The sequence below is a fragment of the Xenopus laevis genome, chromosome 8L, assembly GCF_017654675.1.
Source record: "Xenopus laevis strain J_2021 chromosome 8L, Xenopus_laevis_v10.1, whole genome shotgun sequence".
NCBI classification, from domain to species: domain Eukaryota; kingdom Metazoa; phylum Chordata; class Amphibia; order Anura; family Pipidae; genus Xenopus; species Xenopus laevis.
This window is the reverse complement of record NC_054385.1, coordinates 98,067,397-98,091,858: the sequence shown is the minus strand read 5'-3', so window position 1 is coordinate 98,091,858 and position 24,462 is coordinate 98,067,397. Positions and strand designations below refer to the sequence as shown.

General features: G+C 38.8%; 2 protein-coding genes across 9 annotated transcripts in view; both read left to right on the top strand.

Moving 5' to 3' along the window:
• Positions 1–4,728, top strand: part of rbm25.L (RNA binding motif protein 25 L homeolog) — a 51,909-nt gene extending 47,181 nt beyond the window's left edge. For both annotated transcript variants that reach the window (XM_018231072.2, XM_018231073.2), the window contains exons 16-18: positions 21–119; positions 1,151–1,198; positions 3,374–4,728. In XM_018231072.2, coding sequence (XP_018086561.1) covers positions 21–119; positions 1,151–1,198; positions 3,374–3,466 — 240 coding nt within the window. In that variant the 3' untranslated portion in view covers positions 3,467–4,728. The remainder of the gene's footprint in view (positions 1–20; positions 120–1,150; positions 1,199–3,373) is intronic.
• Positions 4,729–7,518: 2,790 nt separating this feature from the next.
• psen1.L (presenilin 1 L homeolog) overlaps positions 7,519–24,462 on the top strand; it is a 33,029-nt gene continuing 16,085 nt past the window's right edge. The window contains exons 1-4 of one of the 7 annotated variants that reach the window (XM_018228782.2): positions 7,519–7,672; positions 12,607–12,675; positions 15,765–15,818; positions 21,440–21,672. In XM_018228782.2, coding sequence (XP_018084271.1) covers positions 15,816–15,818; positions 21,440–21,672 — 236 coding nt within the window. In that variant the 5' untranslated portion in view covers positions 7,519–7,672; positions 12,607–12,675; positions 15,765–15,815. 7 annotated transcript variants of the gene reach the window in all.

Genomic DNA, 24,462 nt, shown 5'->3' with positions numbered 1-24,462 from the left:
ATTTTTTCGCCTTTATTAAGACATTAATGGAAAGACGAATTCGGCCGTGGATAAATAAGAAGATTATAGAATATATAGGTGAAGAAGAAGCAACATTAGTTGATTTTGTCTGTTCAAAAGTAAGTGTGTGTAAAATCATTCTTTTAAATTCAATTTGCAAATACAGGTATGGGATCTGTTATCCGGAAACCTGTTATCCAGAAAGCTCCGGAATCACCCAGTTATCAGAAAAACCCCGGATCCTGAGCAGTCTGGATAACGGTCCCATACCTGTATTAATTTGACAGTAACACCTTTCCATACCCCCCTATCTGTGAAATTATCTTATCACATCATTAATGGGGATTGAGGAGAAAGTTTTGCTTTTTGGTGGGGCCATTAAGTGGCTCTAGATCTACGTTCCCGTGGTCCCCCTCCATGCTTATTACACAACACTAGTAATACTGTTTATAAGCTCAATGATTGTTAATTAAATTTAGTGCCATTAATCTATCATGCTTATTCATCAGTATTCCAAGAACCACCAAACTCTCCACCCAGTTCAAGCCATCTGTCTCATGAGATTTGGGCTTCTGTTATCATATAACCAGCATTTTTTGTTTTTTTTACGGTCAAATCCTTTAAGGTGTAGTATTTAGTAAGGGTTGTCCTTATCTTCGTGTTACTAATATATGAAAATATATCTTAATAGTCATTTAGCCATACTTACTAAAGAATTGTCTAGGATGGCACATAAGTGTTTATTCTAAATACCACCCTGATTTTCCAGCTTGGCATCCACATATATCCAGGACCGCTAATTGATGGTTTCTCCTAATTCTTAACCTAACTGGGCTTTGTGCGGACTCCTGCCCTCTGCTCACTTACCCTAGAGATGACCAGTATTGTATAGTTCTCATTTCTGTTCTATTGTTACATGGTTACGTTTTTTTTTTTTTAATGTTATCCTTTTCAGTGTTATAATTGCTAGTTTGCTTACATTTTCTAATGCTATTGGGACTAGGTAGCCCTCAATATAAAGGCAAACCAGGTTGCTTTTAAATAAAAGGAAGGCAAGTATCATTACAAATGAAGGCCAGGTGAAACATAGATTAATTAGGTTTCCTGCATAACTATATAGCTGCAATTCATTTGTTTTTTTTTGTCCCAGGTAATGGCCCACAGTACCCCTCAGACTATACTTGATGATGTTGCAATGGTAAGTTTAAGCTCTTCATTTTTAAGTATAGTAATGTTACCCTGTAGCATTGCTTTATCAAAGGTAGAATTTTTGAGGTTTGTGAGCTTTAACATCAAATTAAAATGGTTTCTAATTTAAGAAAAAACTCAAATCCATGTAGTCGGGATGAAAACCTCAAATACTCTAATAAATCAAGTTTTCGAGCACAACCCACCGAAGAAAATATCGAACATCATGAAGGCTTCAAACGGTTCAAGGGACCTCTGCCAATGCCTTTTCTACATGACCTTGACTGTTTAAGCTGGAGTATTTTCGGATTCTAGCTATTTCCAGCTTCGGGTATAATAAACCTCGAGAAATTCAAGTTTAAAAACTTTTTTTTTTTTTAACCCGAAAATTTTAGTTTTGACTAAAATTACCCTTGAAAACTCGAATTTTTCGTGGAAAAAAACAAACTCGACATTTAATAAATAACACCCTTAATGTTGTGTGGTTTAGTAGTGTTTACTGATGTTATTTGTTGCATGTTCCAAGCAGTGGATCAGCGAAAGTGTTTTCATTCTCTGGTACAAGCAGTTCCAGAGTGACAATAGAGGTAAACTGGCTTCAGGGCATGGCTGCCTAACGTTATCTATGCAGTGGTCCCACAATCCACTAAACCAGCATGTTCAAGAGCAGGGCCACATTAAAATGAGATACAAAATTGTAGAGACACCCTGGCTAAAGCAATATCCCATAAAATATTTGGAGGGCTGCTTTTAATGGAGTTAAGAAACATGACTTGGCCCAAGTCTTGCTAAACTTCAATTATGTGCCCCCAGGTACTACCTGATCACCTCTGCAATCTCCTATCTGAAGAAGGAAGGGGGCTGGTTCACTCAAAATGTTACCTTTGGTCACTCTTTGTGGTTGCATATTAAGCATCCATATGGGTTAAGCATCATTTTGATATTTTGTGTGTGTAAGAATACATTTTATTATCTTGCCTCCTTTCCCAGAGTTCATATGGGGCCTTTGGTTTGGCACATGCACATTATAGAGTCTGCTATGAGGAACAGTAACACCAAAAAATAAGTGTTTTAAAGTAATAAAAATATCATGTAGTGTTGCTCTGCACTGATAAAACTGATGCGTTTGCTTCAGAAACACTACTATAGTTCATATAAACAAGCTGCTGTATAGCAATGGCTGAAATTGAAAAAAGACTATATGGCACAGGTTAAATAGCGGATAACCGATAACACCATTATGTTCTACAGAGCTTATCTGCTGTATAACCTGAGCATTTTCTCCTTTAAATGGCTGCCCCCATTGCTACACAGCAGCTTATTTATATAAACAGTAGTAGTGTTTCTGAAGTTTTGTTTGTATTACTTTAAAACACTTTTTTTGACATTACTGTTCCTTTAATGAAAAGTTGAAAACATAAACACTCTAAGGGGCAGGTTTATTAATGGTCAGTTTTAAAAAATTAAAAAAATGAATTTAATTTATCATACTCTGGCCCTTTAAGAATCTAATTGGACTGTTCGCCATCTAAAACCTGCCTAAATTACTGTATAAATCAATGGGAGAGGTCCAGTAACCAATTTGGAAATGTTTGTAGCCTTCCTGACATTTGAGGGTTTTTTTTATCGAAAAAAACCTCGAATGAATCAAATTGGTCAAATTCAAATAGCATTTGTTTCAAGTTTTCGGTTCAGTAAAATTCGTCCGAGGTTTAGATATTCAATCTTTTTCTTAACCCCCAGTCGAATTTCGAATATATTCAGATTTAAGGGTGTTTAAAATAACTTGCATGAATTCGAAATTCGACCCTTTATAAATGTGTCTCCAAAACTGTATAGCATTGTAAATCACTGATTTGGAGAGAGGCAATCAGATTGGACATAAAACGCAAAGCTCCTGAATAATTGTTAATAATTGTTTTATACCACATGTGCACCATGCTGCTGATATGAGACTGCCAGAAGGGTTGTTTGTGTCCCTGACTGTTCTCTGTGACAGACTGGAAGAGAATTAGAAAATAAACTGAACAGATAAAAAAACTCTACAGCCTTGAATGTAGACAGTGATGTTCTATGATTTACCTTTGCCAATGGGCCTATAGTTAATGGAATAAATATATAAAGTCAGCATTGCCTATAGAGTAGATAAATACTAAAGCACTGCATATGTTCTCTTCCTTGCAAGGTTCTGGATGAAGAAGCAGAAGTATTCATTGTGAAAATGTGGAGGCTCTTAATTTACGAAACAGAAGCTAAGAAGATTGGCCTCGTGAAGTAACTGAAAATGTTGACCTTTAATTTAAATGTTCATCGGCATTAACCCTTTGCTGTCTGCCGGGCCATTACCTTTCACAGTACATTGACGAGCCAAACATCGATGTCTTCAGCAAAGCCGTTAATAATGCGTTTGTCATCAGACAAGCAAAATCTTAAATTTTTTTTTATGTAGAGAATGTGATTTTTTTCCCTTTACCTCTGTCCAGAATCTCTTCCTTGTGACAGTCTCTCACCCGTCACTGGACGATATCACCCAGTAAACCAGTGTTTTACTGCTACGGTTTAAAAACTGCAGCTACTGTATAATGGTCCCTTGAGTAGCAATGATTTGCAAATATATGCTCTTGTATATAAATATTAAAATCTCCAGTTTTATTTTGCAATCACTTTGCACTTATATTTGTTATTGATGTACAAATGTTAGACCATTATCTGCTCCCTCTGTGATTTTTGAGGTTTTCCAAACATGCATCTATGTGCTTTTTTTTTTTTTTTGATTTGGAGGTAACGGTGTGTATCAGCCTCTCTGATGTGAAAAAGTTCTTCCAGGGGAAACCGCAGAGAAACTTGCCAAATTATTCATGCATTTAAACAGTCAAGCGGTATAAAAGTCAATTTTGCTGATTTTTACACAGGATCTCTGTTCTTGCAGCTCTTCTGTTAGACTCACAGCTCTGAGACTGATACATTTTTTTTACACTGGTCTCGTTTATTTATCTTTATCCCTTCCAACAGCATGCATGTCATTGTGCCACTCAAAAATTACAGATCTCTGTAGATTTCTAAACTACAGCTTCTGAGGAAGCATGTACTGGATACATTCTCTTGGATGGGTAGAGACATCTTTGATGCTCCTAATGTTCAATTGCAGCTCCCAGTATGCCTCCAGAAGTTCAGCTGCATCCCATTTGCTGACAGCTTGTCTTTCTGCATTATTTGGAGCAACATACTTTTCTACTTCGTTCCCTTGGAGGCCCAAGCTGGAGAGCACAGGCTCACCTACAGCATTCCCAAATGTAAATATGCAGTGATTAAAAAGCCCTTTTGTAAATTAACTGCTTTTATTACAAGCTCTCCATTCAAAGCTAGCTAAGTATCTATTGCAAATTTGGTTCTCCAGTATCTTACTTTGACTTTGTCATTGTTTAACTTCTGCTCCATATTTTTTATGTCCTTTATTTAATATTTGAGCACCCAAACAAAATGTGTGCCATTGCATAAGTGAAGTCTTATGTTGTCCCAAAATAAACTGTGTTTTTTTAATTTGTGATATTTTTTCAGTTTGGAATCGGCCATGAGTAAAATAGTATATGATTTAATGTGCAACAAACTGGGAGATGTACAGATATCACATGTATTGGTTCTGTAAGAGATGTGACTGCAGGACAATTGTTTTTGTATTTGTATAGGGTGACACAATATCCTTGTATATTGGAGTTGAGGGCACATTACTATTACTACAAGAAGTTATATGCTTTTGAAATTAGCTGTATAAAAATGTTAAGGAAGAGGGAGCTGAGGACAATGTGGTGGGGGGGAGGGCTGTTCATGTTGCATATTGGAATTCCAAAAGTCAGTAGGGTGCATAATATGCACAAGTCACTCATTTATGATCCACAAAACCCAAAGACCCCGATTTTTATCTGGCCCAAACCTTTTGAAACAGCACCCGATGCACTCCAGCTTTGCTGGTTTGTAACGGCATGATCTCACTGAGGCTAGGGTCAAAATTACCTTAGCAACCATGCACTGATTTGAATAAGAGACTGGAATATGAATAGGAGAGGCCTCAAAAGAAAGATGAGTACTAAAAAGTAGCAATAGCAATAAATGTGTAGCCTTACAGAGCATTTGTTTTTTTTTAGATTGGGGTACGTGACCCCCATTTGAAAGCTGACAATTCAAAAAACGTATAAAGAAAAAATGAAGGCCAATAGAAAAGTTGCTTAGAATTGTACATTCTAAAACATACTTAAAGGTGAACCACTCCTTTAAAAACTACAACCTGTCTACAAACTGCCCTTACAAGGTTATAATAGCTCAACTGGTCTTCACACTAGTGAAACAACTACACGCGGCTTTTAATTTTTATTATTAAAGTAGACGATTTCTTTATTCTGACTTTTATCTATGAAATCGGACATTATAACCTATTGGATTTTTTTTCATTGCATTTATTGGGAGTCGGTATGTTTTTGCAGACTCCAAATCCTGGTATCCAAAATTGCAAAATCGTTGTCTATGGCACAGCATAGACTGATAATTTAGATACCTATACCAGGTCCTTGTCACAAGTTAATAAGAAACATCAACCATACCGCTGGATGGCTACAGTGTGGCTGAATGAGTGATCATACCGGACCTGTAACTCGTTATTTGCAATATAGCATACTTGGTAATTCTACATCTCATTCGGACATCAACTATCTATGCACTAGTGACTAGACCAACCCACTGGTCCGTTCTCCTTCCTTTACCTTCGTTTTTATATAATTGATGCGTACTGGACATTGTGTTTTAATTATAATCATTTATTAAAAGTTATGTTTTATTAATTAAATCACCTGTGAGCTATAGGATGTGATGGATGGGAGTTTGCAGACATATGGGTCAGTTTATTCTCTCTCCTCTTCATTACGTGATTTATTTACTTGACCCTGTACACCATCTCTTGGAACCTTTCACGGATCGGAGGTGGTCTTTCTATCTTTTATTATTAGTGAGAAATCAGCCACGCTACTGATTTATCTAGTGCTTCAAAGTTCTGCAGACAAAATGAAAGAGCTGCACCATATATGAAACCTGGTGATTGTACTCACGCATACCTCCCAACTGTCCCGTATTTCACGAGAGTCCCGATTTTAACAGCTCAGTCCGCAGTCCCAGATTGTTATTGAAATGTCCTGACTTTCTCTTTGATCTCCTGCACTGAACAGGCAAAAAAGATACAAAGTTTCTGAAATATAAATAAATGAGAGGCTCTTAGCAGAGCCCAAAAACACTCAGCACCTGCACTTTGTAACAGTATATTTGTAAGAGTTTAAGATAAGCAAAGATACAAAACTATACCCCCCGAACAATGGAGGGCTTTGTAAAAAGATTTTGCATAAAACAGCTCATATGTAAAACCCTGCTTCATGTAAATAAACTATTTCCATAATAATATACTTTTTTGTTGTACGTATGTGCCATTGGGTAATCATAAATAAAAAATTGCCATTTTAAAAAATAAGGGCAGCCCCCTGGGATCCTATGATTCACAGTGCACACAAACATACCATACATGTTCGATCACATGAGCCAATTAGCAGCCAGAGTTTTGTCTTTTGCTTCCACGTTTCTTCCTATTATAGTTAGAGCTGCAGTATTTCTGGTCAGCTGATCTCTGAGGCAGCACACAGACCATCACGAAATGGTGGTTCAAGTCAAGAGATGTAAAAAGCAATATTTACTTAAATATGTATATACCAGTTTGGTAAGATTCTTTAATATGCCACTTAATTTTTTATGAACTATCTGTTGCTTAAGTATTCATTTTGGGAGTATAGTTTACCTTTAAGATAAGCAGGTCTCTTTGGGAAACTGACTTGGCCAATTCACCTTTATTAACAAAACTGTAATAACACAAAACATGGCCCTAAAACTCCCAGAAATGTTTTTAAACTTTTCATAACCTGCCAAATGTTGTAATATGGACATAGTATCTAGGGGTGTGGCCATAAAATGGGCGTGGACAAGATACCGATCTAATTGGTCCCTCTTTCCATTTTTTTTTTAAATGTTGAGAGATATGTCATGTTTGGAGTTTAGAATGTTGAATAAGGGGCCTTATATATTAGAAGGCTAGTTATGAAAGAATAGACAGTTGGTTTCTTATTCTTTATTCCATTATGATGCTACTTGATGGCCTTGTAACACTGTGAACAGAAAGGCAAACACAATGCACATATATTAAATGTAAATTGGGGTCAGGTAGTCGCATCCCTATTCCAGTTGCGACGCCAATGACACGTATATCACTCAGTCATAGAAACTTTAACTATGGGTACCACCAGACTACAGAGTCCGCGCACCTAAAATGGCGAGCGTATCCGTGAGGAGTGACAATTTCCGGGTCGGCTGGGAAGCCGGAAGTAAGACATTGGTGGATCTTGAACTGCATTGTGTGGGAGCAGCGGAGTGTTTGAGCTACGGATATCAGTAACCGGTGAGTGTTTGGGCACCGGGAGTGTATGTAGCATTGTCTCTCATGTCTTCCGGAAACCGCTATCTGACTGCAAGGCACGACCAGGTGATCTAGTGAGGGAAGCTTTTCCCACACAAGAATAATAGATGGTGCTTGGCTACTGTATGGCAGTGCCCTCAGTTAAGAGTCTGCTATCAGCCTTCATTTTCACCTGCAATCCAATTGATCTGATATGCCAGGTCTGCATCTAGTCTGAGAGTAATGGGCACAATGTAGGTGTGTGGGATTTGTGCATCTCTGACCAATGCAGATTAAAGTGTTATTCTAAACACCTTCCAAGTTTACAGTCATAAAAATGTCAGTGTTTTTACTTTTTGGAGTTATTTGTAAAATCATGTAACAGGTGTCAGTTCTTCTTGTCTGTTAAAGGAGAGGGAAAGTTACGGAGGCATTTTATTCTAGCTGCAAAAGTGCAAGCTAGAATGCTATAGAATCAGGGGCGATCCTGGCCCCTCCGCCGCCTGAGGCAGCAGTTGCTGCTGCCCCCCCTCCCCTGGAAATTCGCTCTTAAAGTACCAGGAGCAGCATTTTTGCCTGAGGCGATAGCCTCAACTCGCCTCATTGGCGAAGCACCCCTGCATAGAATGTTTTACCATACCTGAGTAAAAAGCTTTAGAAGCTTTCTGTTTGTTTAGGATAGCAGCTGCAGTATTAGCTTGGTGTGACACCACTTTCTGCCTGAGTCTCTCCCTGCTCACTCGTAGCTCTGAGCACAGATTACAGCAGAGAAGGGAGGGGGAAGAGGAGCAAACTGAGCATGCTCACGCCTGGGGCAAAAAGGTTTAAACTGAAGGCAGGAAGTCTGATACAGAAGCCCATGTGTACACAATAGAAGGAAAGAAATCAAGTGTTTCTTTTGACAGAGGGCTCAGAGCAGCATTACTTTGAGGGTTTACTGGTATATTTAGGTGGACCTTTCTGATAAGGCTTACTTAGTTTTTACCTTTCCTTCTCCTTTAAAGGAATAGTTCAGTGTGAAAATAAAAACTGGATAAATAGATAGGCTGTGCAAAATGAAAAATGTTTCTAATATAGTTAGTTAGCAAAAAATGTAATGTATAAAGGCTGGCGTGATTTGATGTGTAACATATCAGTCAGAACTGCTTTTCAGCTCTCTTTGTTTACACTGACTGGTTACCCTGGTTACCAGGCAGTAACCAATCAGAGACTTGAGGGGGGGCCAAATGAGTCATAACTGTTGCTTTTGAATCTGAGCTGAATGCTGAGGATCAATTACAAACTCACTGAACAGAAATGTACCATGTGGCCCCCCTTCAAGTCGCTGACTAGCTCAGAGTTATAGAGCTGAAAAGCAGGAAGTTGGATTCTTACTGTTTTATTAGACATCTGTTCACTCCAGCCCGCATACATTACATTTGTGGCTAACTAACTATATTAGAAACATTTTTTATTTTGCACAGACTATCTATTTACCCAGTTTTTATTTTCACACTGAACTATTCCTTTAAAGGGGTTGTTCACTTTTGAGTTAACATTTAGTATGAGAGAGTGATATTCTGAGACAATTTGCAATTGGTTTTCATTTTTTATTATTTGTGGTTTTTGAGATAATTAGCTTTGTATTCAGCAGCTCTCCAGTTTGTAATTTCAGCAGTTCGGTCACTAGGGTCCAAATTACCCTAGCAGCCATGCGTTGATATTCAAAGTCATCTCAGATTTCCATGATCTGTATCAAATTGATAATGGAACTCTGAGGGGATTTATAATATCCTTATAATCTACAGTCTGGTCATTTCACTATGGGACCAGACTGTAAATTAAATCCTTATAAAGGATGAGTTCTGGCGTCAGAACGCGCCGTTTATAACAGGGGTCCCCGGCCACCGAATTTGACACAGCGCATCCAAATTGGATGCCGGGGCATTCAAATTAAATGCCGGCGCGCCCAAATTGGACGCCGGCGACCAAAATTGGATGGCAACCCACTCCCCTCCCAACATTTCACACAAAATGTAGATTATAATGCATAATGTACCCCCTACTGAAATTTATAAAGATATTGGAAGTCACCTCGGAGTTATGTGCCCTGTATAAAAGCACTCGGCCTCGTGCATTTATATGGTCACATGACTCCTCGGTGACATAATAATTATATCCTTATAGACGGTGAGTTCTGATGTCATCAGTTATAAACGGTGAGTTCTGATGTCATTTCTGTCACATGACTCACTGAAATTTGTGTATTATAATAAATAAAGTACCCCCAGTTGTAAAATATGAGGATATTAGAAGTTACCTCGGAGTTCCATGACCTGTATAAAAACACTCGGCCTTCGGCCTCGTGTTTTTATATGGTCATGAAACTCCTCCGTAACTTATAATATCCTTATATTTTACAAGAGGGGGTACTTTATTCACTATATATTTTACAATAGGAGGTACATTATTCACTATATAAATGACATTTACAGTTTGCTTATATTGTTCCATATGAACTAATATTATATGAATTATTAATTGTAGAGTAGTTTTGTTGCTCTCATCAGCTGATTATTGTTTATCTGAAGCATTATAGGTTGTGCCCAGGGTTGTTTTTCTTTGGCTTAATATTTTGCTTAGAGTTCCATAACCCGTATAAAATGATATGGTAATGGTACTTCTCCGTGATAATAGTATCCTTATATTTTACAACAGGTGTTCCTTAGCCACTTTATCATTTACATTTGCAATTAGCCAGTATTAGTCCTTACTATTTTTGGAAAACTTATATACATTTTAGAGTAGTTTTAATGCTCTCATCTGCTGATTACAGTTTATCAGAAGCATTATAGGGCGTGCCCAGGCTTGTTTTTCTTTGGCTTAATGTTTTGCTGGGAGTAGTTTAACATGCAGTATCACTGTCCAGGATTTCACAACTCCTATAGGACAGGTTCCATTGCAAGGCACACGCACATCTCAAGGGGCAATAAGACTTAAAGGGTTTGTTCCCTATTGAGTTAACTTTTAGTATGATGTAGAGAGTGATACACTTGCAATTGGTCTTCATTTTTTATTATTTGTGGTTATTTATCTTTTTATTCAGCAGCTCTCCAGTTTGCAATTTCAACAAGAGGCAGGAATATGAACAGGAGAGGCCTGAATAGAAAGTGGAGTAATAAAAAGTAGCAATAATGATAAATTTGTAGCCTTGCAGAGCATTTGTTTTTCAGATGGGGTCAGTGACACCCATTTTAAAACTGTAAAGAATCAGAAGAAAAAGGCAAATAATTCAAAAACTGTTAAAAATTAATAATGAACAATTTGAAAAGTTGCATAGAAATGGCCATTCTATAACATACTTAAAGGAGAAGGAAAGCCCCAGGGCGCAAAACCCCTCCCCCCTCCCCTGTGTTGCCCCCCCTCCCTCCTCCCCCTGACCTACCTGTCCCCCTGGGCAAATGCCCCTAAATTGTTACTCACCCCTCTGCGCAGGTTCTGTCCACGGAGTTCACAGTCGCCATCTTCTCCCACGCTCGTCTTCTTCCTGCTCTGACCGGCGTTTTCTGGCGCATGCGCAGTAGGAACAGGTACCGGTACAGCTCTACTGCGCATGCGCCGAATGTCACAAAGTTTTCCGATTTCACTTCGTGACATTCGGCGCATGCGCAATAGAGCTGTACCGGTACCTGTTCCTACTGCGCATGCGCCAGAAGACGCCGGTCAGAGCAGGAAGAAGACGCGCGTGGGAGAAGATGGCGACTGTGAACTCCGTGGACAGAACCTGCGCAGAGGGGTGAGTAACAAGTTAGGGGCATTTGCCCAGGGGGACAGGTAGGCCAGGGGGGAGGAGGGAGGGGGGGCAACACAGGGGGGGAGGGGTTTTGCGCCCTGGGGCTTTCCTTCTCCTTTAAAGTTAATGTAAAGGCGTCTTTAATGAAGACTTTAAAAGGAATGTGTAGCGTAGAGTTTGTTTCTATGAAAATGCCCTGGATGCATTGAATAAAAAATCTCTGGACCATAGTCCATGTAAATTAAATCTACCTATTTAACATTCTAGAACTGAGTTAAAACTTACAGCACAGTCAGTATGTGCACATTTTTGACAAGTAGGTTCTTGTAAATATGGTCTGCTCTGTATCTGTGTTTTTTATCTTCTGTTGCTTCATACTCATAGCATTTTTTTTTTTAAATGCTTGCATGCGCTCACAAATGTTCCTCTGTAGTATGTTGGGAATATTTATGGTACATGGGTTCTTTTAAATGCTCTGTGTGTGTCTCTGCCAAGTAGAAACCAATACAGAAAATGCTTCTGGAGATTGTTTCTGCTTATTGATCCCTGCCTCAGTATGTGTATTGGTATTTTATAAACTGATTGAATCTTGTTTTGCAATATGACCTTCACCTTATCAGAAATTGTTTTATAGAGAAATGTCCCCTTTAAATTTCTTCAACTTAACCGTTCATCTCAGGAGGAGTTCAGCAAAGTGTACTTTGAACTTTCCTGTTTCTTTTCACAAACATACTCTGTCACCAATTGCTCCTACATATTACATGTACTATAAAGACTTCTGCTTAAGGTGTGGAATGTTTTTATGCAGCAAAAAGAAGAAGCTACTTGAAACAAGTGTTCTTAATATATACGGTTCTTTTATCTAGAACAGAAAAAGTAAGGAATTTACAAGACGTTGCATAGTAAATCTCTAGCAGCACAACAGCATGTTTGTAGATTATTAATGAATTTAAAATTACATTTTTATTAAGCTAAGAAAACACCCATATAAAGGAGCTGCGTTGGTTTTACAAACAGCATAGCAAATTGTGTGGGTTGCCATTAAAAATAATGAATGCCTAAGAAAGTATATGGCAGAAATGCTATATTTTATATATGAAACATATTATATGTGGCCCTTGGTTCAGCAAACCTACAACATTAATGATCCCTTTCTTCAAAGCAGGTCTGGACTGAGATTCAAAATAGACCCTGGCACAGAGGCCCCAACTGCCCACCACCGGTCCAATAAATAGTGAGTATGTATCACATCTTACAGCATTTTGCTTAAACCCACAGATGCCAGTCCTATAGTTCAATATAGTGTCAGTGCTAATTTCCATTCTATCCCCCATATGCAATAAAAGCCACGGGGTTTGCCCAGGAGCAGTAACCCATAGCAACCAATAGGATCTTTGCTTGTGAACAGGTGACCAGTAAATTCTACCTTCTGATTGGTTGCAATGCGTTACTGCTCCTAGACAAACTTAGGGCCTTTTATTAAATAACACCATATATCTTCATAACATATCTTGATCATCTGTCAATTTGTATGCAAAATGTGCCAGTTTCTATGCAGAAGATGGCAAGCTACTGGGCACAACTTTGAAAGCACAGAACTTCACTGCTAAGGGCTGTGGTAAACTGCTTGGATAGCAGTGGATTAAATGATTCTACTGTGTTAGTTCAGGTGAAGCTGTCCGACGACCACATAAACTACATTTATTATAACATGGCAGGTAAGACTAGTCTGCTCCATACTTGCTTTCGCCTTAGACAGGAAGTGGGAAACAGGAACAGGATAGTTAGAAGCGATCCGTGGTGCTCACTGGAATAACCCTGGGCCGGTGAAGTTTTCTGCTGATTGGAGCACCGGCCTGGGGTTTCAGGTAAGTAAATATATTCACTTGGGGGTGCCTAACATTTGGCACCCCAAGTGCTAAATTACTTTCCTTCTCCTTTAACCTAAATGGCCACATAAGCAAGTTACTACAATAACTGTGGTGGCCTTGGGGTGTGGAAGGAAAATCGAAAAATGATATGTAGAATGCATAGCCAAATATTTGTTGAGCTTTAGTTCTCCCATAAGAACAGGCTAAAGAAATTTACACAGACGAACAAGAGGTGGATTTCATATATCTATCTTTCCAAGGCCACCCATGTTTGCTGGGCACGTTAACTAGCTTTTCCTTATGATACATCAATAATCATCCAAGAGCAGAGGCCCTTGCGGAACATTTATACCACTGACATCACCATTGGCCTTTCTGGACTAATTTTATGAATCTGTGACATCACCGTTTCAGACTGCCTTCATTGCTTACACTCCTTGTGGCTTGCCATTGGCAGAAATTCCAATTGGGTGGGCACCTGCCCGGGCCGTTATAATAAGTGGGGGGGAAGGGGGCATCTGCTTATGGACAACCACCACACATTTCATCTGCTATGATATTTGCTTGAAGCATCCCCCTGAAATGGCAGGCTCCTGATTTTAAAGAGCTACTGACACTAGAAGTGATACCTTTTTTTACATCTATCATAATATTGGCTTTGCATGCTACTTATAATTTTGCCATAAACTATTTGCCAGAAGCTTTTACATTACCTATCTGACTCCCTGTGTTTGTTTATGAGAGGGCTGCCATACTTGTGCAGTCTTAACTGACAGGCTGTGATGGGACAGTCAGGTTGGCAAAACTAGAACTTCAACTAACAATTATTTACAAAATAAACCTCTCAGCAAAAAAACAATCAACATGACCTATAGGTAACTTTAAATGTTCATTCATATTTTAAAAAGTAGTTTTTTAGTGTCACGATCACTTTAATGCTCAGTAAAAGCTCAACAACACCACATTTAAAAACAACTATTTTGTTTTCCCATTTTGTAATTATTGTTTACTGCTACCATAGCTGTTAGTCCAGGGAGGTTAACAGGTTTCCCAGTGTAGACCCTACTTCTACACTGGGAAACCCAGACTATTTACTTGGTTGTTTAGAAAAGTATATTCAAGCTTACCTTCTTGAGGGTACTATTAGCTCAAATTTACTGTGACCCACCAATGAGATGTTTACCCTGTGTCTTGAGGCACCTTAAATTGGCCCTGGCACCTATTCTCCCTTCACTTATGCTGCGGAAACACAAGAAGGAATTTGATGAGCATTCCTACAGCTGCCCACCTCTTTTTACTTTTTCCATTCTAATGCCCATGAATGTAGTTTAAAACTGTCATGTCAGGCAAGACTCAGCAGCTTGCCAAGTACAAGTTTCTATCACTGATATGGCTGGGGGAGCCTTTCTATTGCTGCTGTTCAGAAGTTTGCTTTGTTGCATTTTGAAGCAGTGGATGAAGGGCCACAATGTGTGTCTGTTTTGTTTTATAAATAATAAAAAAAAAACAGAGATCCAACATGGCTTGAATGGCTGGCAGCTCATTTTCAGTACTCTAGACTACGGAAGGATTTTATTGACCCAGTCCACAGAAGGAAGCATCTTTTTTTGATTGGTGAGACTATAGGTACATCTAGGCTAGGGCTACTAAAGGGCAGAAAAGGTACCTAGTCTCCCTTCATTCCTACAAATTTTCAATGAACTCTGCCAGTTTACAATTAACCACCACTAAAGCTGAATGCTGAAATGTGTGACCAAATCAGATTTCCTGTATTAAGCAAGTCGGATGCTAGACCTCACAGAGGAATCAAATGGCCACATAATGCACCTCAGTCCTCCGGATAATGGTTACTGTTTGTGTAAATGAGGATACAAAGTAAGAAATGTTGCCTATTTTATATACAGCCTTTAATAGTTCAGTCTGTAAAGTTTATAATCAAGGGTGCAGAACATTTAAGCTTTGTGTGTTTCTGTAAAAAAACGAATATGCTGTTAGATCTTTACTGCCAGCACCAGTCTTATTGCTGCTGTTTGCTTTATTTTATTCATACAAACCTAAACTTTAGGATGAACTCACTTTCATGAGTGAAATGAATTGCCACATATAAATCTGAGAATACAAATTGGTCCTCAGCTTCATCAGAAGCAATGATTATTATGGAGCATCTTTGCGTCCCTCTTATTAATTTGAAACTGGTTTATCCCTATTTCCATACTATTCTGGTGTCCTTAGTCACCAGAAGCTGATCACCCACATATTTACTTCCCAACTTGTCCCACTGGTTAATAAGCATCAAGGCAGGCTTCTGTTGTCCTGTTATAGATGTGTTTCTTGCCTTTTAGATCATAGTTACTTTAATTTTCATAATAACAGGTTAAACTTTAATAAGAGTTAAGCACTTCCTATATGACTTTGTACCCGAATGACTGAACTATGTGCATCTTTAACACAGCTTCAGCAAAACCAAGTGTCTGAAGATTCCGCTGACAGCCGCCCAGCTAATATGGTATGTACTGCTCATCAGTGATCTGACATACTGTTTTTTTAATCTATCCTGCACATGTAAAAGCCTTTACTTGAGTTTTTTATTGCAAAAATATGTTGTGTGTGTTGCTAACCTGGACTACTGTATTCTATAGAAATTAAGGTAATGCATTTTCATGAACTGCCCTAAAAAAACAACTTAAAGGGGTTGTTCACCTTCCAACACTTTTTTCATTTCAGTTGGTTTCAGAAAGTTCACAATAAATACTTGGACTTTTTCTAACTACTTTCTATTTTCTATGTGTGACTGCTTTTCTAAAATTGAAGTCTAAAGTGTCACTTTCTAAAGCAGCTCTGGGAGGGGGCATTGCTAGGGTTGCCATTTGGCCGGTAAAAACGATGGTTGATCCCAATGTTATTAATAGGGAAAAAAGTTAAATATATAGGAAGGCCGGTATTTTTTTCCAGAAAAGGTGCCAACCCTAGGTGTTGCTGACCCTGTAAACTGTTATAAATTGATACATTTAGTTGATACTAAATTGATACATTTAGTTGATACATTTCTTATCTTTGTTGTTCCTGCTGAGCAGAATCCATGAGTTTCATTAAAGGCAGCTGATACAATAATTGCTAATACTCCAGAGATGCTGCTGAAAAATGCATCAACTAAATATAGCAAATTGTAACAGTTCAGAACCTGCACCTGAATTACTTTAAAAGTGGAACTGTCACCCAGACACAAAACTCTGTATAATAAAAGTCCTTTTCAAAGTAAACATGAAATCCAATTTCTATTTTTTATTAAAGCATTCATAGCTGTTTTAAACTCATTTAAACATCTCAGCTGTCAATCAGATATTGTCTGGCCCTCCTCTATGCCATGGGCATAGTGGCGGGGTAGACAATTACTTTCACTTTCCATTCAGCACTTCCTAGATGTCACTGCTCTCCCCACATTTCCCCGTTCTCTTCACCATTTAATTGTGTAGCCAGGTCCCCCATTCTGGTGCACAAACAAGATTCTGAGATGATGCAAGGCTTGCCTTAATAACAGTGTGCACAAAATGGCTGCTGCCTGTTTGCTATCATTTTGAATTCCCAGACTGAAGGAAACAAGATTCAAATAATTTATAGTGGAATTTAAGTTAATTTTGCTTGACTAATGTGATAAAATATGATTTTTAATAATTTTTTTTGGGTGACAGGTCCCCTTCAACTGAGCTTCCAGACTCAAACACCAGAGACAGAAACATTAGCCTTAGATTTTGGAAAAATGGTAAAAAGTAAAAAATAGAAAGTAATCGGAAACTATTTTATTCTTTATTAGTCTTTATTCTGGAACTAATTTAACTGAAAAAAGTGTTGGATGGTGAACAACCGTTTTAATATAAAAAAAACATGCTTTTCCAGAAATTAAATCCAAGGTTTTGATCACAAACTGTGATCGTTCTCTCTGGGGTAAAAAAAACTCCATCAAGCAGCCGGGCCTTATTTATCAGTGGGCACCTGAGGGCCCGAGCCTAGGGCGGCAGCTTAGAAAAGTGGACCTCTGATGCCTACATGGGTGGGGGGCTTAAAAAAAAAACCTTCTGCTGGACACTTGCAGCTAAATCCCATCTAAGCTTTACCCATGTCTTCTTGGCCCATGTACTTTGTATGTGTTGATTGGCAGGGAAGGGGCAGTCAGAGGTCTGTTACCCAGGCTCAGCAGTACTTTACTGAAAAATATTTCTGTCAAACCAGGAGGAGGAGCAGAACAGAGGTGCATTTGTATACCCCCGCCATGTTAGAACCCAGGCTGGGTGGCCAGGCAACATAGTGGACTTTTGGGTAAGATAAGTGGTATATTATAGGGACATATTGCAGACGGCCATATGGAGCTCTCTAAGAAACCATTTTATATGGTTGTGTTAATGATTGATTTGACAGGTTTGTAAATCTCTTCTCACAAGAACCACATTGGCACGTTATTGTGCACCGACTTCTGCAGATTCCAGTTATGATCAGACTTCTGTCTCAGGTTCCTAGTGATTGGATGATTACTATTTAGTGCCCCACATTGGTGACCAAATCAGGTAAAGTTCCGCTTGCTAAACATATGGATCACATCATGAATGCGAAGCTATGCACAGGCAGCTGCAACTGGCACCAAATCACCTCTTCAGTAATTAAAGGGGTGTTTCACTTTAGGATGGAACTGCTTTCTGGCAGGCTGTTTTTTCCTCCTACTAAATGTTACTGAATATGTCCCATTTGGACCTGGATTTTTACTATTGAGTGCTGTTCTTAGATCTACCAGGCAGCATAACTTGTGTTAGGGAGCTCTTTTCTGGTTACCTTCCCATTGTTCTGCTGATAGGCTCCTCTGGGGTGGAGGGAGGGGTGATATCACTCCAACTAGCAGTGCAGCAGTAAAGAGTGACTGATGTTGATCAGAGAACAAGTAACGTGATTGAGGCCAGCTGGGAAACTGACAATATGTCTAGCCCCATTTCAGATTTCAAAATTAAATATAAAAAAATCTGTTTGCTCTTTTCAGAAACTGGAGCAGCACTATTAATTGATGCATTTTGAAAAAAACATGTTTTCCCATGACTATCTCTAGTTCAAATTATTTGGACCCTAGCAACCAAATTGCAGAAACTGCAAACTGGAGAGCTGCTGAATAAAAAGCTAAATAACGCAAAAACAACAGATAATAGAAAATGAAAACCAATTGCAAACTGTCAGAATATCACTCTCTACATCATACTAAAAGTGAATTCAAAGGTCAACAACCACTTTAAATAAACATAAATGTAATGAAATCAAATATCTGGTGTATTTTACATTTCCAAATGGTATGGTGGGGTGGCTAAATGTTCCCCTTTTAATGCTTTACATTATCAGTGTTCCCATTGATAATGTAACACAGTAAAAAGGTGGTTGTCCTTGCCAGAGACTTGAAATAAAGAATAAATCCCTCTGTTAGAAGCTGGAACTCAAAGGTCTCTTTCTGCGTTTGTGAATCTAAAGACGGAGAGCAACTGCATGACTTCTTCCCTGTTGTAATTAATTAATACTGGAAAATACTTAATATACATAATAAGGTTCATTCACATTTGCAGAGGTTCTCCTATGGTTAATACTTAACTACAGCTCAAAGCTCCTGTCTCAGCCAGAGCCAGGTGGCACTAGGAACCTTATCATAGTTATTGCACAAGGGACAGGCACTTCTCTACTCTAACTTCCTCCCAAGCCTCATGTTAACACTATGTCAGAAGTGGAGGAATTAGTTCCATTGCTTTTGCTGCAGCCTGTAAGTATGGGTGAAGGGTATAAATGCTGTGCCTGTATTCATTTTGTTTTTCAATACATTGTAGTTATTGCCTGTAAGCCAGTTAAGAACTATCAATAAGTTTGGCTCTGAGAGATTATATAGTTTATGCTTAATGCTGTTTATGGGGCAACACAAAGAGGAAGTGCTTGAGCTTTATGCAAAGGGATATTAGTTACTGTTACCTAACATAGTTTTAGCTTAATTGAGCAATACAAATCCAGTTTGTCACAAAAAATGTCCATTTCTAAGGAAAGACAGGCAGATGACAGTTTAATGTATTCCAGCTGTAATACGCTGCTGTACTCTGTGCAGAAACCATTATTCTGGTGTTATGCTCACTTTTTAGGCTACGGGCTAATCATGACTGTTTTCAGATTTTCCAGTCAAACATTTAGTGGTTTCTCATTATCTCAATCTATGACACCAGCGTAAGTCTTCTCCACAGGCAGTTAGTTACTGCTACTTGGATCTGACTATTCTTGGACAGTCCAAAAGGCTCTTTTTCATATCCTTGAAACTCCTTTATTCATTAAGCTGGCACAGACCATCATAGCTGTGATGGTCTGTGCCAGCTTGAAGGATAAAGGGGTTTTAACCACATGAAAGAGACTCTTGGAGTGCTATCCAAGAATTTGTGAACACAGTGGGATGTTTACCAAGAATGTAAGGAATTCTGTGAAGGTGCTGACTTCTAGTCTGATTGCTTGGATCTGACTACACATAGGCTTCAATGTTTCTTGTGGGGCCTAATAGTTTACTTGCCTTGTTTAAAGGAGAACTAGAAACAAATATGGGTAGAAATGTATTGTTTTATATACTTACTGCACCATCTTAAAGTTTCAGAATATGTAATAGCCGTAATCCAGGACTTTAAAGTTGTGCACAGGGGGTCACCATCTTGAATTTTGTAAGAGTGTCAGTGACACGCACATGCTCAATGTGCTCTGGGCCGCTAGTCAGAAGCTCAGATTATAGGTTAAATTATCAAGTAGAAAATGAGGTTACCATGTTATAGAAGCTGATGCTACAGGGCTGATTATTACATTCTGATGCTACAAACAAAAATCCCATATATTATATACAGTTAGACATACAATCACTCCATGGACTTTTAATTTAATGAGAATCTGAATGAATTAGCCTTGTATCATGAATTTTATATTTGATATATATGATCGCAGCACAATTAGGGTTGCCACCTTTTCCGGAAAAAAATACCGGCCTTTCTATATATTATTTTACGCTATTAATAACATTGGGATCAACCATCATTTTTACTGGCCAGGCCGGTAAAATACTGACCAGGTTGCAACCCTAAGCACAATGCTCCTGGGGGCATTTTCATAGACCCAGATCTTCACAGCTATAGGTCTGTGGTTGCCTTGTGCTGGTACAGAAACCCAAAAATGTCTGTGTGTGTCTAAGGTTGGATCCTTGGCCCTTCACATTTTCATAAACAGTGGTATTAGATACATAAAAAGTGGCCTGCTTGTTCTGAAGGCAGATTGCTGTTGCCACATTGAAAGAGAGTGCATGCTATAGTCCTTTATCTGGTGCAAGCATGTATTTTTTTAAGTGCCTTGTTAACATGCATGGATTGGCTATAAAACATGATTGTCTGCTGGTGTAATTAAAAACCACTGTATCCATATGCTGTTGATAGATGAAGCATTGTTACTGTTGTCCACTAATGGAGAACCTCTGCAATCAAAACTCAATTACCCTTTGGCAACAACTTCATATTTATTTCAATGAAAAATGAACAAGCTTTGACAGTTGTTAGCACTGGCTGGTAGGTTACCATCATTAATGTAGAAGTCGTGTGATTTACACTTCCCTGTGTTAGCACAAGGGTAACTATTTCTCCTACTAAAAGGGATACTGTCATGGGAAAAAAAAATTTTTTCAAAATGAATCAGTTAATAGTGCTGCTCCAGCACAAGTTACATGACTGGGGGCAGCTGGGAAACTGTCAATATGTCTAGCCCCATGTCAGATTTTAAAATTGAATGTAAAAAAAATCTGTTGATGCGTTTTGAAAACATGTTTTCCGATGACAGTATCCCTCTAAAAAAGACTGGAGTATCATAATATAGCTGGCCATACAGTGGTAAATTTGATCACCAGACTGGATGTTGAACATATTTGATAAATACATATTTATTCCCAGAAAACAGCTATTGGACATAATTCAGTTTCTGTAATTTCCTGCTGCTAACAACTACTGCTCTTCAGGACCCCACAGTATTCAGGATTGTACCCACTCCAAAGAGCAGGTCTGGTGGTATTGCACAATTGCACTCATTTTGGCGTGTCTCTTTCAGAATGACACCAGTGAAAGAAGAAGCAATGAGAACTCGGAGTCTCAGAGCAATGGGCAGACACAGAGCAGTTCCCAGCAAGTATTGGAACAGGATGAGGAAGAAGATGAGGAACTCACCTTGAAATATGGAGCCAAGCATGTAATCATGCTGTTTGTCCCTGTCACACTATGCATGGTGGTGGTTGTTGCAACCATCAAGTCTGTCAGCTTTTACACACGCTTTGATGGGCAGCTGTGAGTAATCTTTTATCATTTGTGTGTAGAATAAAGTCCAATATTTGTTTCATTTTAGACATGCTAGAGTTTTAAGAATAACAGTTGACCTAAAAGATCAACGGTCTTACTTTATAACTTATAAAAGCACAACGGTTGATGGGACGGAAATCTAGAGTCACCCATGCTGGTGCTCCTCTTATGTGAAAAATGTAGGGCCACCACTCCATCTTCACCTTGTTTCTCCGACATCCCCTGTGCCATAGTCAGACTTGGGGCATGTGCAATACAAAACTTTACTTACCATTTTGGTACTGTATATGCACGAAGTGTAACTTTGGCACAGGGGATGCCTGGATAGGTAGGGGAAGATGACGAGCCCAATGTACTTTGCAGCCATGTCAGAAGAGTAAATTGACACTCCAGTGACTGGAGCTTTCCTTGTCATTTAGTTTTTCTTAGCCAGTAGTTTTTCTGTTTTGTTATTCTAAATGCAGTGTGTAAAAGGAGCAGTCAGCACGACTTATTACACCTTTTTCTTTTTAAGTTGTAGTGCAGGTTCCCCAGTGGCCACTTATCACCGGTCAATATTGAAGAAATTGTAATTGAACAGCACCACTCAATCTTTGTAAGATAAAAATGCCTTTATTGCAGCCTTTTGGGCATCACAGTGACGTTTCAGGCCTCAAATGGCCTTTTATCAAGCTGATAAAAGGCCATTTGAGGCCTGAAACGTCGCTGTGATGCCCAGAAGGCTGCAATAAAGGCATTTTTATCTTACAAAGATTGAGTGGTGCTGTTCCATTACAAATTCAAAATGCAGTGGGCAGATTTTTCAAAGGCTGAGTTTTTCCCCTATCTCCGTTTTGACTATCCACTTCAGAGGGGTATAAAGTCAAACTAAAAAGCGGCCTATCTGTCAACAGCTAGGGAAACTGCTTTCTTTACCAGCATTAATTGTGCATGGGAAGTGCTGTGGGTTGTCTTCACTTGCAGCTAAAAATGCCAGGGAGTAGTGGCAAATTGGAAGTTTTAGTATGCAATAGATTGGGGCTTATTGTTTTGTATATTTTACATAAAAAGCAATATGTATTGCAGTCTTTTTTTCTTTTTCTTTTTTAATTAGTTTAGGGGGATGTGTCATTACATATTGTATGCAGTAGCTATCTTTTACCAGTAGGTGTCATCCATATTCCATTTGTAGTTCTTATGTTTTTGTTAGGGAAATATTTACACTTAAAGGGATACTGTCATGGGAAAAACATGTTTTTTTCAAAACGCATCAGTTAATAGTGCTACTCCAGCAGAATTCTGCACTGAAATCCATTTCTCAAAAGAGCAAACAGATTTTTTAAATATTCAATTTTGAAATCTGACATGGGTCAAGACATTTTGTCAATTTCCCAGCTGCCCCATGTCATGTGACTTGTGCCTGCACTTTCGGAGAGAAATGCTTTCTGGCAGGCTGCTGTTTTTCCTTCTCAATGTAACTGAATGTGTCTCAGTGAGACATGGGTTTTTACTATTGAGTGTTGTTCTTAGATCTACCAGGCAGCTGTTATCTTGTGTTAGGGAGCTGTTATCTGGTTACCTTCCCATTGTTCATTTGTTAGGCTGCTGGGGGGGAAAGGGAGGGGGTGATATCGCCCCAACTTGCAGTACAGCAGTAAAGAGTGATTGAAGTTTATCAAAGCACAAGTCACATGACTTGGGGGAGCTGGGAAATTGACAAAATGTCTAGCCCCATGTCAGATTTCAAAATTGAATATAAAAATATCTGTTTGCTCTTTTGAGAAATGGATTTCAGTGCAGAATTCTGCTGGAGCAGCACTATTAACTGTTTCATTTTGAAAAAAATGTTTTTTCCCATGACAGTATCCCTTTAAGGTCCCCATAGACGCAAAGATTTCTCTTGCCAATTTTAGCGAAGTCTGACCAATCTTTCGAAATTATCGTACGGTTAGTTGGATTAGAACGATCGTACATTTTACGATTTTTCGGCCGACATCTGTCAGGAAATTGATCGGCCAGGTTAGAAAATCTTTGTCGGTCCCAGTGCAATCTATCTACAGTGGTGTGAAAAACTATTTGCCCCCTTCCTGATTTCTTATTCTTTTGCAGGTTTGTCACACTTAAATGTTTCTGCTCATCAAAAACCGTTAACTATTAGTCAAAGATAACATAATTGAACACAAAATGCAGTTTTTAAATGAAGGTTTACGTTATTAAGGGAGAAAAAAAACTCCAAATCTACATGGGCCTGTGTGAAAAAGTGATTGCCCCCCTTGTTAAAAAATAACTTAACTGTGGTTTATCACACCTGAGTTTAATTTCAAAGGTTATAAAGCCATTTCTAAAGCTTTGGGACTCCAGCGAACCACAGTGAGAGCCATTAGCCACAAATGGAAAAAACATGGAACAGTGGTGAAACTTCCCAGGAGTGGCCGGCCGACCAAAATTACCCCAAGAGCGCAGAGACAACTCATCCGAGAGGCCACAAAAGACCCCAGGACAACATCTAAAGAACTGCAGGCCTCACTTGCCTCAATTAAGGTCAGTGTTCACGACTCCACCATAAGAAAGAGACTGGGCAAAAACGGCCTGCATGGCAGATTTCCAAGGCACAAACCACTTTTAAGCAAAAAGAACATTAAGGCTCGTCTCAATTTTGCTAAAAAAACATCTCAATGATTGCCAAGACTTTTGGGAAAATACCTTGTGGACCGACGAGACAAAAGTTGAACTTTTTGGAAGGTGCGCGTCCCGTTACATCTGGCGTAAAAGTAACACAGCATTTCAGAAAAAGAACAT